The sequence below is a fragment of the Macrosteles quadrilineatus genome, unplaced genomic scaffold (genome assembly GCF_028750875.1).
Source record: "Macrosteles quadrilineatus isolate MER2022 unplaced genomic scaffold, UCM_ALF_1.0 Scaffold_2__2_contigs__length_208266976, whole genome shotgun sequence".
NCBI classification, from domain to species: domain Eukaryota; kingdom Metazoa; phylum Arthropoda; class Insecta; order Hemiptera; family Cicadellidae; genus Macrosteles; species Macrosteles quadrilineatus.
The window spans coordinates 8910462-8924334 of NW_026542595.1; the positions used below are offsets into that span (position 1 = coordinate 8910462).

General features: G+C 34.5%; 1 protein-coding gene across 2 annotated transcripts in view; it reads left to right on the top strand.

The window, feature by feature from the left end:
• LOC128985784 (uncharacterized) overlaps positions 1-13873 on the top strand; it is a 130285-nt gene that overhangs the window by 69844 nt on the left and 46568 nt on the right. For both annotated transcript variants that reach the window (XM_054405655.1, XM_054405656.1), the window contains exon 8: positions 12486-12656. In XM_054405655.1, coding sequence (XP_054261630.1) covers positions 12486-12656 — 171 coding nt within the window. The remainder of the gene's footprint in view (positions 1-12485; positions 12657-13873) is intronic.

Here is a 13873-nt window from a genome sequence, read left to right on the forward strand (position 1 = left end):
GTTCTATTTTACAGAGCAAGGCTAAACCAAAGATGGCGACCCTGTATTTGTTAATTTAAATAACAAACCCCATTCAATGTAACATCCTATTCTTAGTTCATTAAATTTGCATTGTAAAGAAATCCTTCAGCTTAATCATTTGTCTTTCTATAAGTACTAGCTGTACCCGCGAGCTTTGCCCCGTTTAACTTCACAAGTGAGCTCGTTCGCATGGGTCAACCACGTCCTGGTTGAAGTTCGTTCGCTACGCTCACTCACCTTTAGGTTGAAGCTCGTTCTCTCCGCTCACTTGCCTTCAGGTTAGCTCGTTCGCTGCGCTAACTCGCTTCCAGGTTGAAGTTCGTTTGCTATGCTCACTCACCTTTTGGTTGCTAATTGGCTGTAGTCATAAATTTAAAAAAATAATAGTGCTGCACCCTGTTGGTAATCCTTGTAACTTTAATGCTATGAAACATTATATAACAGAACCAACTTGTTTAATTGAAACAGCTGTTAAGAAATTCCTTTTAAATATGAACAATCATAAGGTTAGCATGGGAAACTCCAGAGCAAATCATAAGGTTAGCATGGGAAACTCCAGAGCCACTGGGGCGGAGCCCGAAATCCCGATTAAAATAAAAACTACTTAGTTTTCCTATTAATTGTCCAAAGAATCGGTGTACCAAATTTCAGCCTCCTAGGTAAATAAGTGAGAGATTAGTGATGAGTGAGTGAGTGAGTGAGTAAGTCAGTCAGTGACGGCTTTGCCTTTTATATTCTATAAAGTACCCGGGGACCGAGCTTTGCTCGGGGAAAATTATTAGTTTACTCTGAAAGCAGTCTTAGTATTGCAGATACATAAATCCACTCCCAAACTCCGCAGTACTCGCCCTTACTACTTCCATCAACACTCCCAACGTCGTGGACCTGTTTCCCCCTTCCCATTGCATCTTAGAATTGCAGATACATAATTGTAATTTAGGCAGACAGTACCCATACTCTGCACTGCGAGCCTTACAACTTCCTTCATTACTTCTTACGTAGTAATTTAATCTAGGCTTAACTTAGCTTAATTAGTAAAAGGTACAAACCTGAACCAAGTTTTATTAGTCTAAATTACAAGCACTACCAATAACAAATTTTGTAAAACATATTCAACCAATTGGGTAGTGATAAATCATTATAATATAAACACACAGTGTTTTCTTTTAATTTGAAAGAATATGCTACTGGTCGATTTTCCTGTAGGAGCACTGATGCAACAGAATGTGAGTTTGCATCAACTGATAATGTTATGGGAAGTTTTGGGTCAAAGTAACGGAGCAAAGGAGGTGACGCAAGAGCTTCATTTAGCTTTTTTATGCTGTCTTTTGATCAAAATCCCAAACCCTGGCTATTCCCTTGTTCAGTAGTTTGCGCAAAGGCTCTGTCAACTTTGAAAAGTTATAAATGAATTTACCCAAGTAAGTTACAAAATTTATCAATTTTTCTCCAGACCTTTTTAAAGAGCTTTAAAAAGAAAATAATTTAGTATATCAAAGTGTTTATGTAGGGTGATTGGTTACGGAGAAAATTTAAAAAAATTTTAATTTAAAATTCTCATGTTATTCTTATGGAGAATATTGTAAAATGTTCTAGTTGGCCTGTTTATGAATGAAATAAATAAATCCGCCAAGTTTGATCAAAATATATATTTTGATCAAACTTGGCGGATTTATTTATTTCATACTAAGCTGTTGATATTTTAATGAAAAACACACTATTAGTTTCCCTGTAGCAGCTGACCTAGGTACGCGTTAAAGATAAATCCTATACTCTAATATGAGCAATGTTTGCTTGTATGTATGTATATATGCTTGCTTGCTTGCACAAAGATATCAAAAACGGCTTCGGAGATTTTCTTTAAATATTGTAAATAGTTTATTCCTGGCCTAAAAACGAGTTTACTGCAGTTAGAACTGCCAAGAAAAATCTAATTACGTAGAAAAATGAAACTGAAAGTCACATTTTTTTAACATTAGTCTTATGGGTTGCTAAGTATTAAGTAACCATGTGGTTGAATAAAATAACAAGGAAAAAGTAAACAAAAGACTTGTAAGTTGTAACATGTGTTCATAATAAGCCATCAACCCACAGTATACTAGCAAATTACAAAATACAGTACAAAAGGAAAAACATCACTTGTTACTATTGAGCAAAGAATATACTGAAGATTACTCAATACATTGTAGTAAAGGCTAGCAGTGCGGGGTGTGGGATCTTTTTATGACGATTAGATTAAGGTATCTGCAATCCTAAAATGCTATGGGAAGGGAAGGAAACAGGTCCGCGACGTAGGAAGTGGTGAAGGAAGTAGTAAAGGCGAGCTGTCCGGAGTGTGGGAACTGTTTATGACGATTAGATTAAGGTATATGAGGACTAGGTAGATTAAGGACTATGAACATTCATTGTTATTGTTGATGTTTGCCTTTTAATATGTTAGTTTAAATAGAAGATTTTATTGATATTTTTGTTTTATTAATTTACTTGACTGCATTTTATATGAGACAGATGTATCATTTCTAACCAAATCATTAAAATTATAGACATTACTTGCCAATAGTTATACATAGAATTAAAAAATCTGAAGGTGCTTGCTAATTTATTATGAGTTACATTGGAACCTACAAATAGCCATGGACTTTGAAATTAAGGAAACTAAAAATGGGAAACCAAATATTATATTTAATAATTATAAATATAGGCAAAACTATGTGGCCAAAAATGGCGAAATCACTTGGCGCTGCCTTGGAAGGAATTGCAACTCAACTAAGACTGATACAAATAAATCAGCAATCTTAGCATCAGTTAATAAACACACAGGCCCTCATCCCGTCACAATGAGGTCGCTTCTATCCCCAAAGTCTTCAAGTGAAGAGTCCTCTACTCAGTCATCACCATGTGATAAATACCCTTTTGAAACATCAACACCAGCACAGTTGTGCACTCCTACAGCAGAGTCTTCTCTAAAGCAGCTTAATTATGCACATGACTCTACTTCCCCTGCAGTAGTGGTACTACACGAAGAGAATAAGAGACTTAAAGAGCACAATGCAACTCTCGAGAAGCAACTTAAATGTGTTCTTGATCACTCCATCGAGTCTGACACCCGTTTATTGGAATTCACTGAAGAGATATTTTCCATCCCCGATTATTTACCTAAAACATATGCACCCCAAATGATAGAATGTGCGGTCCAGTGTGAACCTCAGACAGCTACTTCTTCTACATCCACCTGTGAACTGGCTCAACCTACACAGGCTGATGTTAAAACTATTCAATCTTTGGAGACCAAAACAGATGTTGCATGCAATAATAAATCATTAATTATGTCAGAATTATTAGGAGAATCATGGATATCAGATTTGACCCTCCAGCCCTACTTGGATACGTTAAACAATCAAATTTTGGCTTCAACATCTTGCGTGATAATTAATCCATTGGTAGTTCACACTATTAAAAACTCACCAGATTTCCACTGTTTCCTTGACCCTCTCGCTGTGAAAGACAAGAAATTAATTATCATGCCCATAAACGATTCTGTAGATTTGTGTGGAGTAGTTAGCAGAACTCATTGGAGCGTGTTAATCTTAGAAAGAACTGGAAATGAATTTTTGTAATTTGATTCTCTCAACAACTTTAACCTCAGTTCTGCAAAAAAAGTCGCCCACAAGTTATCCGACTATCTGGGTGGGGAGGAATCTTCAGCATGTTTTAGATCACTGAATGGACCACAGCAGCCTAACAGTTTTGATTGTGGCATCTACTGCTGTTGGATTATTGAGTCACTGGTACAGGATGTTGTTACTACTGGTTCATTGAATATTAACTATCTACAAAATAAAAAACTATCAGAACAGGAAGTTATACTAAAGCGCTCACTTTTGGCTTACTTCATACAAAACTTACCAACTCTAAACAAAAAATTGTTCTACTCCCTCATGATTGAAAAGGAGGGAAAATCGTATGTTTCTGTCACTAGAACTAACAGTAAGGAAATTGTAACTGCTAAATCTATAGGATGGACCGAAGTAAAGTCTAAATCAAAGAATCTGAAATTCACCAACAGGGATCCTATTGTTACAACAAACAAATTTGAGGTATTACAGAATCTCAAAAAATCTTATGTGACCCATAATAGTCAAAAACTGGCGCTGTCTATGTCCAAGGACCCTCAAGTTAATCACTCAAACTTAAGCATCAAGAACCCTACAAAAAAGTTGAAAAAAACAACAAAAAGGACCAACGGACGGATTTTAATTCTTGCTGATAGCCATGGTAGACATCTTAGGTCAAACATAACAAAGATATGGCAGGATAATGAATATGACATTGACTGTTTATTTAAGCCAAATGCAACAATGGAAAATGTAATAAAGGATGTAAAAGGCCTTACAAGTTCATTTTCAAAAGCTGATACACTTATTGTGCTGGGGGGATCCAACAATGTAATTGAACACACAGAGAAGAGGTATTGTGAAACCGTTAAATGGCTGATGGAGAGCACTAAACACACTAATGTAGTGATATCAGCACTCCCTTACCGACATCACACTCCTGGTTTAAATAATAGAATATATTACATACACATGGACATTGAAGCACTTGTGTCAGAGTATAACCATGCTACCTTTTTGGCTATAAATAAACTATCTCGTCAGTTTTATACACAACATGGACTACACTTAAACAAACAAGGAAAAATACAAATATCCAAAATGATTAGAGAAATATTTGTTCCAATGATTAAAACTGTTGTTGGATCTAAAGAACAAACACAGTCTACTTGCATAAAAAAAAAATACCATTAATGTCATCGAAGCTAACATGTGGGAAGTGATTAATGCTAACAAAAAAGCCCCTACCACAGCATTTGCGCATACCATATCAAGAGATATCCAACACTACAGAAACATGTCTGCTGGTGTAGTGGTTGTGTTTTGTAAGATATTTGGTAGACCTAAGGACACAGACTTCATCAACACAAGATTGACTTGCCAGACTAAATCAGGGGGTGCCACATTATATAGTCTTTTCACAAAGGAAGAATATAGAGGAAAGCCAACACTACCAACGTATGATGAGGCGTTTGAACAATTGATCAAGGATTTTAAAGTAAAGAAATTTGATACTTTAATATGTTCTCCAATGGGCTGTGTGTGTGACTTAGTACCTCTCAACCACTTTGCAAAAAATATTGTAAAGCTGCACAAAATGACTAATGCTACGATATATGTGGTGTCATGTGATCAACCATCTGCTCAGCGAAAATTATGGAATGGGCTATCACATACTGCATTTTTGGATCAGCTAAGGAGAACAATTGACAGTTGCTCTTGTAAAATTTATGCCCCAAATAGTCTAACTGATGCTTGCATCAACCCGCCTGTTTCATCTTCGGAGAATCTGCAGCAGTCTTTGGAAATCTCACAGGGCTCTGGTAACAAAACAAACACAACTAAGATAGTTTCGTCTGATTGTAAAGCACCTGGAGATGACGGCCAACTTACACGCCAGATGTCAACACATGGTGAAGATCTGAACGACTCAGCCAGTGAGTCATTACTGCCCCTGGACCTTGAAGCTACTCAGATTGAGGAGTCATCAGAGAAACCAATGTCGCCACCTCGAGATACTACACCAGAACGAATCCAACCACCCTTGGATACATCAGTCTGTGAAAGTGTTAAAATAGTGTCGGGCGCTCTCACTTCTAGTAAAGCGCTAAAGCAGAGAAATTGTGATGGAAATTCAAGTCCAATTTTAAATGTAAAAAATTTAGTTAAGAATCACTGTTCCTCCAATAACCCTAGCTCATGTGAATCAATTAATATCTCCATGGAGGTTGGTTGTTTTTTAGAGGAAACCCACCTTCAAAACTTAAGCTTGCAAAGCAAATGCCCCCACTAAGCGACCCTAAAAAAATTAAAAACTTTTGTGTTGTATGTAATAACTAGCTGTACCCGCGGGCTTTGCCCTGTTTAACTTCATATGTGAGCTCGTTCGCATGGCTCAATCACGTCCTGGTTGAAGTTCGTTCGCTACGCTCACTCACCTTTAGGTTGGAGCTCGTTCGCTGTGCTCACACGTCCTGGTTGAAGTTCGTTCGCTACGCTCACTCACCTTTACGGTAGGAGCTCGTTCGCTGCGCTCACTTGCCCTCAGGTTAGCTCGTTCGCTACCCTAACTCGCCTCCAGATTGAAGTTCGTTCGCTACGCTCACTCACTTTTGGTTTAAAATTAGCTGTTGTAAAATATTTGAAAAAAATAATAGTGCTGCACCCTGTTGGTAATCCTTGTAACTTTAATGCTATTTAACATCATAGAACAGAACCAACTTGTTTAATTGAAACAGCTGTTAAGATTCATTAATTCCATTTAAATATGAGTACCGGTACTCATTAGGTTAACATGGGAAACTCCAGAGCCACTGGGGCGGAGCCCGAGAGTCCGATCAGAATAAAAACCACTTAGTTTTCCTATTTAATGCCTAAAGAATCAGTGTACCAAATTTCAGCCTTCTAGGTAAGTGGGAAGTGGGAGAATTAGTGATGAGTGAGTCAGTCAGTGAGGGCTTTGCCTTTTATATATTTAGATTTTCATGACTTTTTAAATGATGCTAATGCTTATAATACTAAAGGCTCATGGCCAGTCTGTAAATCAGCTAAATTTGAAAAGAGATTTTTGTGGTTAATGCACCTTAACATTGAGGGTGGGTTGATGAGTAAAAAAAATGATCTTGAGATAATCTTAGAAAATTTAAATATTCCTATTGTTTGTTTGAACGAGCATTGGCTTAAGAGTGTAGATATAAATATTTTAAATAGCATCCCAAATTATACAATTGCCCATTTTTGTTGTAGGGAATAAGGTAGCCATGGTGGTTCCTGCATCTTAATAAAAGATAGTTTAGAGTACACTATAAGAGATGATTTCTGTGTTTTAAACGAAAATTCTATTTTTGAATCATCATGCATTGAGATTTTTACTTTAAAAATTATTGTAATTTCAATATACACTGGACTCCTTATGTAACTAATTTTAAGTCTTTTCTCAATAAGTCAGAAAGGTTATTTATAATGCTCAACAAAACAACAAAAATAAGAAATGTATACATAACTGGGGATTTTAATATTGATCTGTTGGAGGACTGTAGCCATCCACATCAAAAACAAGATTTTATTTCTCTGTTAAATCAATATGGGTTTAAAATTAACTTTACATCACCGACTCTAATTACGCAACACACTGAACCTGCATAGATAATATCTTAACTAGAAAAATAAATTCACAATATTCAGTCCAGACAATGAACTTAGAATTGGGTCTTTCAGATCATAGGGCTTTGTTTATAAACATTTTTGAAAGCTCATTTGAGGATAATAAGGACAGAACAGATAATACAACTAAAAAAAGAATGTTTTCAAAAGCCAATGTCACAAGTTTTGTAAATAATATTAAAGAAATAAAATAAGATGTATCTGTAAAAAAATGTTTTGAAGAAAATTGTATTAACTTTTTTTGCCATTTTCACAATACTTTTGAAGAGTCTTTTCCCTTAAAGTTTTACAACAACAAAAATAAGAATCAAAAGAAGTCTTGGGTAACAAAGGGTATTAGAATATCTAGTATAAATAAACCAGAACTTAGTAAACTGGCAAAAAAATCAAACGACGGACTCTTTAAGGATTATGTTAGAAAGTATAAAACAATTTTCAAGAAAGTTTGTAATCAATCTAAAAGGATGTGCAATGCTAAATTCATAAACAAATCAGAAAATGTGAGCAAGGCTGCGTGGTGGGTTGTTAAATCAGAGCTAGGTTGTAAAAAAGTCAAGAATAGTTTTCCTGATATTAAACTCTCAAATAAAACCATTAGCAACGTAAAAGAAATAGCTGAATTCTTTAATAAAAATTTACCAATATAACCAATGAAATGGGAACATCACCATGTGAATTTGAGGCACTAAATATGACAAGGAACTTAATGACTAGTAAACAACTATTTAATTTTGATTTTAAAGCCATTGAGCAAAAAGATGTAGTCAAAGTAATCAAATCATTAAAAATAAAAAATCTGCGGGATGGGATGAAATTTCGGTGGATCTCATGAAAAAAAGTCATATAGACTCTATTTCAGAACCTCTCACAATTATTATTAACCAATCATTTCAAAACAACATATTTCCTAAACAATTTAAATATGGAGAACTCAAGCCACTTTTTAAGAAAGGTGAAAAGCATAATCCTGACCATTATAGGCCTGTATCACTTTTACCTTCTTTTTCCAAAGATTCTTGAAAAAATTGCTTATAAACAAATTTATAATTTCTCGGAAACATACAATATATTTAGTAGTAAACAGTTTGGTTTTAGAGAGGGTTGCAGCACAATGACCGCTATATCCCATTTTGTTAATGAAGTGTCATGGGCCTTGGATGAGTCACAGAGTACAATGGGGGTGTTTTGTGATTTATCCAAGGCTTTTGATTGTGTCAACCATGACATTCTTTTGAAAAAACTGGAAATTTATGGATTTTCTAAGAAATCTATTTTATGGTTGAAATCTTATATAACAGGTAGATTTCAAAGAACTGTTGTTTTAAAAGGAGGCTTGCAGTCAAAATCTGAATGGAGTGAAATTAGAGTAGGTGTCCCACAGGGCTCTATTTTAGGCCCTCTTCTTTTCTTAATTTATATAAATGACTTACCTGAAAATATTTCTCATAATTTAATACTGTATGCAGATGACACAACTGCTGTTGTTAAAACTAAAACGGAGGATGATTTATGGGTGAAAGTAGAAGACGCTTTAATGGATCTTAGAAGGTGGTTTGAAATAAACGGACTAAAATTAAATCCAGAAAAAACACAACTAGTAAAATTTAATACGATACAATCCCGAAATTTCACACATAAAACAAGAACCAAAACTGTCAAATGTACAAAATTTTTAGGTTTGTATGTTGATTCAAATTTAACCTGGGCCAAGTGCATTGAAAACATATTACATAAGCTTAATTCTGGCTGTTTCTAAATGCTTTGTTTGAGAAATATTTTGGATATGAAAACACGTTTAATGATATATCTATTATTCTAATTCCGTAAGGAATTTCTTGTGCACAGCAAATCTCTTTTATTTATTAACCGATTTTGATGATTGATGTGTCAAATTAAAGGGAATTATCTGAAGAAGTCATGGAATAATTTTTGTCACGCTCAGTTCAATGTGCTTCGCCCCATTGGACTTTAAAGTTTCCATGTATTTTTAAATATAAGTGAAAATTTAGTTAAGTTTATCAAACATATGATTCATTTCCTTTTAAAAACATCTGTCTTCATAAAAATAACCTCTTTTATATCATTTTAATTTACTTTTACTGTTTATTTTTCAGTTTACTTTAAAATACAATGATGATTGATGAAATGGATAGATCACCATTATGGCCAATATGTTTAAAAAAAGTTCACTTGCTAAAAACATGAGAGCTAATCCAAGGGAATCAATATTTGCTGAATATCTTTTCCGAATAGGGAATGGCCATGAGAGCTATCATAATGATCTTGGTGATGCATTGATACTTCTTCCACCACAATGTTTTGTGAATGAAAATATCATTGACAAAATCTTCAGTGAAGGATTCTCTGAAGACGCTTTAAAAAAGACAAATAAATCATGCACTACTTTCACCAAAGAATGAACGTTGTGACGAAATAAATAATAAAATAGTTGAGCAACTAAATAATGACAGTCGAGTTTACTACTCAGTGGACAAATTGATTCAAGAAGAGGGTGACCAGTTACATATACCTGGTGAATTTCTTCACACTTTAGCACTAAGAGGTTTGCCTCCTCACAAATTATGCCTTTAAAAAGGTGTAATTGTAATTTTACTAAGGAATTTAAATCCACAAAAAGGACTGGTTAATGGAACCAGATTAATGGTAAAGAGATGAATAACAAAGTCCTAAATCTTGAAATTATTACTGGAAGTTCGGCTGGAAAACGAGTGTTACTGCCCCAATTAAGTTTAGAACTATCAGAAGGAAATTTCCCCCTAAAATTCAAACGTCGACATTTCTTATGTCGAGTCGCTTTTGCCATGACCATTACAAAAATTCAAGGACAGACACTTGAAAAATTTGGTCTTTATATGCCAGAGTCCTGCTTTCAGCATGGGGCATTGTACGTAGCAATGTCAAGATGCCACGCTTTTGATGATCAAAAAATAATGGTTAAAGAACAACGAAACCAAAGTCATCTGGCTAAAGACGTTAGAGTATTAACAAAAAACATAGTATGGGAAGAGTTTCTCATTTAACTTTTAAAAGTAAGATGACAATTTTAACTGGTCAGTCAGTATTCTGTAAGCCTACTCTGTTAGAACCTTTATTAAAACAGTATCGAGCTTAACATTTTTATTTATTGTAATTAAAAGTTTAGCTCTTAAAAGTTTGTTCTTTTTTTCGTAGTGATAAGTTAAGAGTTAAAAGGTTATTTAAATTTGTTTAATATATTGAGATATAGTTAAGATTATTAACTGGAAACAACTAGTTATGCCTATTTTTATTCAATATTGCATTATGGGATTGAATTTTGGGGATTCTCATCAGAAATAGAGAAGATTTTTAAAGTTAAAAAAAAATACTTAAGAATAATGACATTTGCTAAACGAAAACATTCATGTAGACCAATTTTTAAAGAACTTAATATAATGACTGTACCAAGTTTAATCATTTTTAAATCCTTATTAATGGTACAGTCAAATTTTGAAAACTTATGTGCGGAGAATTTTGACCATCCATATAACACCCGTTTCAAAAAGAATTTTCAGTTTCCGATTCACCGATTAAAATTAATAGAAAAAACACCAAAATATATGGAAAGAAATTGTTTAGTAAACTGCAACCAAAATATAAAGATTTAATAAACAAAACGTCTTTTAAAAGCACCCTTGCCTCATTTCTTGTAAACAAAATATATTATAGTATTGACGAATTTTTTGAATGATGGTAATTTTTTAAATTAGCAAATATTATGTTTTATAAAACAACCCAAATAATTATTTCTAAGAATCATTGTTTATTTTTTAGTATTTTAGGTACTTATTATGATATATGATTATATTGACAATGTCACCTGTTTTTGTAGCTTATGCTATGTAATCTGTAATACGTTTATATGACAATAAAGATATATTTATTTATTTATTTGTATCTGCAATCCTAAAATGCTATAGGAAATGAAAGGAAAATGGTCCGTGACGTAGGAAATGGTGAAGGAAGTAGTAAAGGCGAGCAGTCCGGAGTGTGGGAACTGTTTATGACGATTAGAATAAGGTATCTGCAATCCTAAAATGATATGGTAAGGGAGAAAAACAGGTCCGTGACGTAGGAAGTGGTGAAGGAAGTAGTCAAGGCGAGCTATGCGGAATGTGGGAACTGTTTATGACGATTAGATAAAAGTATCTGCAATCCTAAAATGCTATGGAAAGATAGGGAAACAGGTCCGCGACGTAGGAAGTGGTGAAGGAAGTAGTAAATGCGAGCGGTCTGGAGTGTGGAAACTGTTTATGACGATTAAATTAAGGTATCTGCAATCCTAAAATGGTATAAAATGGAGGGAAACAGGTCCACGGCGTATGGAGTTGTGGAGGAAGTAGTAAAGGCGAGCAGTGTGGAGTTTGGGAATGGATTAATGTATCAGCAATACTAAGACTGCTTACAGAGTAAACTTATGATTTCCCCTGAGCAAAGCTCGGTCCCCAGGTACTTTTAATTTAATAGATTAATTGAAAATCAATCCAGGCAAACGGAAATTCGCTTAGTCGGCAGGTTTGCTGCAGCAGGGGTATTTAATAACTCTGTAGTATTGAGTGTAAAAGACGAATAACATTTTTGCAAAGGTCAGCCAATTTTAGTTCATAAAGGTAGTTTATCACTCACTGTCTGAATCCATAGTTCAAAGACCTGTCTATCATATGCAATAAACATGTGCAGAAAAACAGTTACAAAATTAATGCTAGAACTTCCAATGACCATTTACCTGCCTAGATTTCCATTGACATATTCCCTTACGATTGTATCAGGATATGTCCTACTATCTGCTGTACCCGTGCTTTGCAACGGAGAGGACTATTTTCCCCCTTTGGCCAAAGCTTCTAAAGGCTTTGATGAAAATGTTGTTTATACAACCAAATGCAGTTTTCAAAGATAATTTGTTAAAGCGAATCCACCTTAATAACTTAAATGTTTTTATTACTTACCTTATATCGATTAGGTTATAAACTGAGTAGATTCAGGATCGCTTTAGTATGTACTTATTTACTTATTACGTTACAGATGAGATTTTGTGTGGTCTCAAATGACAATTAACTAGTAGGCCTAAGTACCATACTGAATTATTTCATTCCAATATAGTTAAAAAAGTCACAATGATGGTTATAACTATTTGAATTTTGATTACAGATTGTGGTGGATATGTTGAGAATCTTGGTGGAGCAATAACAATGATGAACATGGTGGAACGAGGTGGTTCAATCAAATCTTATGACTGCATCTGGCTTATTCGACCTCCTACTAACTTTTACCATCTCAAGACACACATCTACCTCAAAGTCTCAACCTTTCTTGATATGGGTAAACTGAAATTATATACAAAACTATAAAGACACTTTTGGCCAGTGTGATGAACTATATTTTTTGTCATATTGCACCATTATTTGAACAAACTATACTACAAAATTAAAATAGTTTTCATTTAAAGGTAACCTATCAAAACTACTTCTAACTTGTTTTCAAGCAGCTGTTTAGTAAGTGATTCAACTGTTTTATCTATTACGGTTGTGTTAGTGTACATTATACTATCGATATGTTGAATTATTTACATTAAGGCAACAATTAACTACAATCAATACATACAAATTTGTTTACAATTGAAATTTACAACTGAGTTGACAACAGCTGATTTTTACTCCCTGGGGGCTAAAAACGCCTTTTACTCCCCAGAGAGTAAAAATGCTACTTTAGACCCGCAAACCATGCATTAAAACAGCTGTTTTTACTGCAGTATAACAAAAATATTATTTAAGCTATATTGCCTCTTATGGACTCTAGAAAAATTTTACCATACAATATTTATTTTATCTTTAGTTCTTGCAAAAATAAAACTGATTTTTGAATATCATTTGGAATATTTTCACTATAAAGACATAATTTCAGACCCGCTATAATAAATACCCCCAGTGGGCCTGGGCCCAGGGGCGCAAGAGGTTTTAGGTTTGTTGGGAGCGCAAGGAAGAAACAAAATTTCCCCACAAGGTAGGTGGAATACAGCGTAGCGGGTGCACGGATAAACATAGCAAAAAGCAGAAGAAGAATGCAAGCAAAAAGTATGAACAAACTGATCCTAAAGACATTCACCAAAGATTCAATTGATGGTGAAAAATCTAGCAATGACATATAATCTGAAAATAGATTATGAAGGAGAGAGCTTGGTAGGTACCATGATGATCAAATGTAAAAACTGTGAGGCCTTAAAATGGAAATAAAGAAACCCCGGGCATGTGCTGCAATGGTAGTAAAGTGCAGCTACTACCTTTGCAGCACCTACCTGAACCTTTATGCAGTCTGGTCGTGGGAAACCACCCTGAGCATACACACTTTATGGACCGGGTGAGACATAAGAGCTGCTTTAATATGACATTGTTTGGAGCAAAATATGTTGTACTGGTAGTTGAATTCTTGACTGAATTCTGACTTGATTTATTACAAATTTCAACCAATTTGAAAGTTTCCGTAGCGAAGCACGGGTATTCCGCTAGTCACTATATAAATAAAAAATGAATTTTAACATG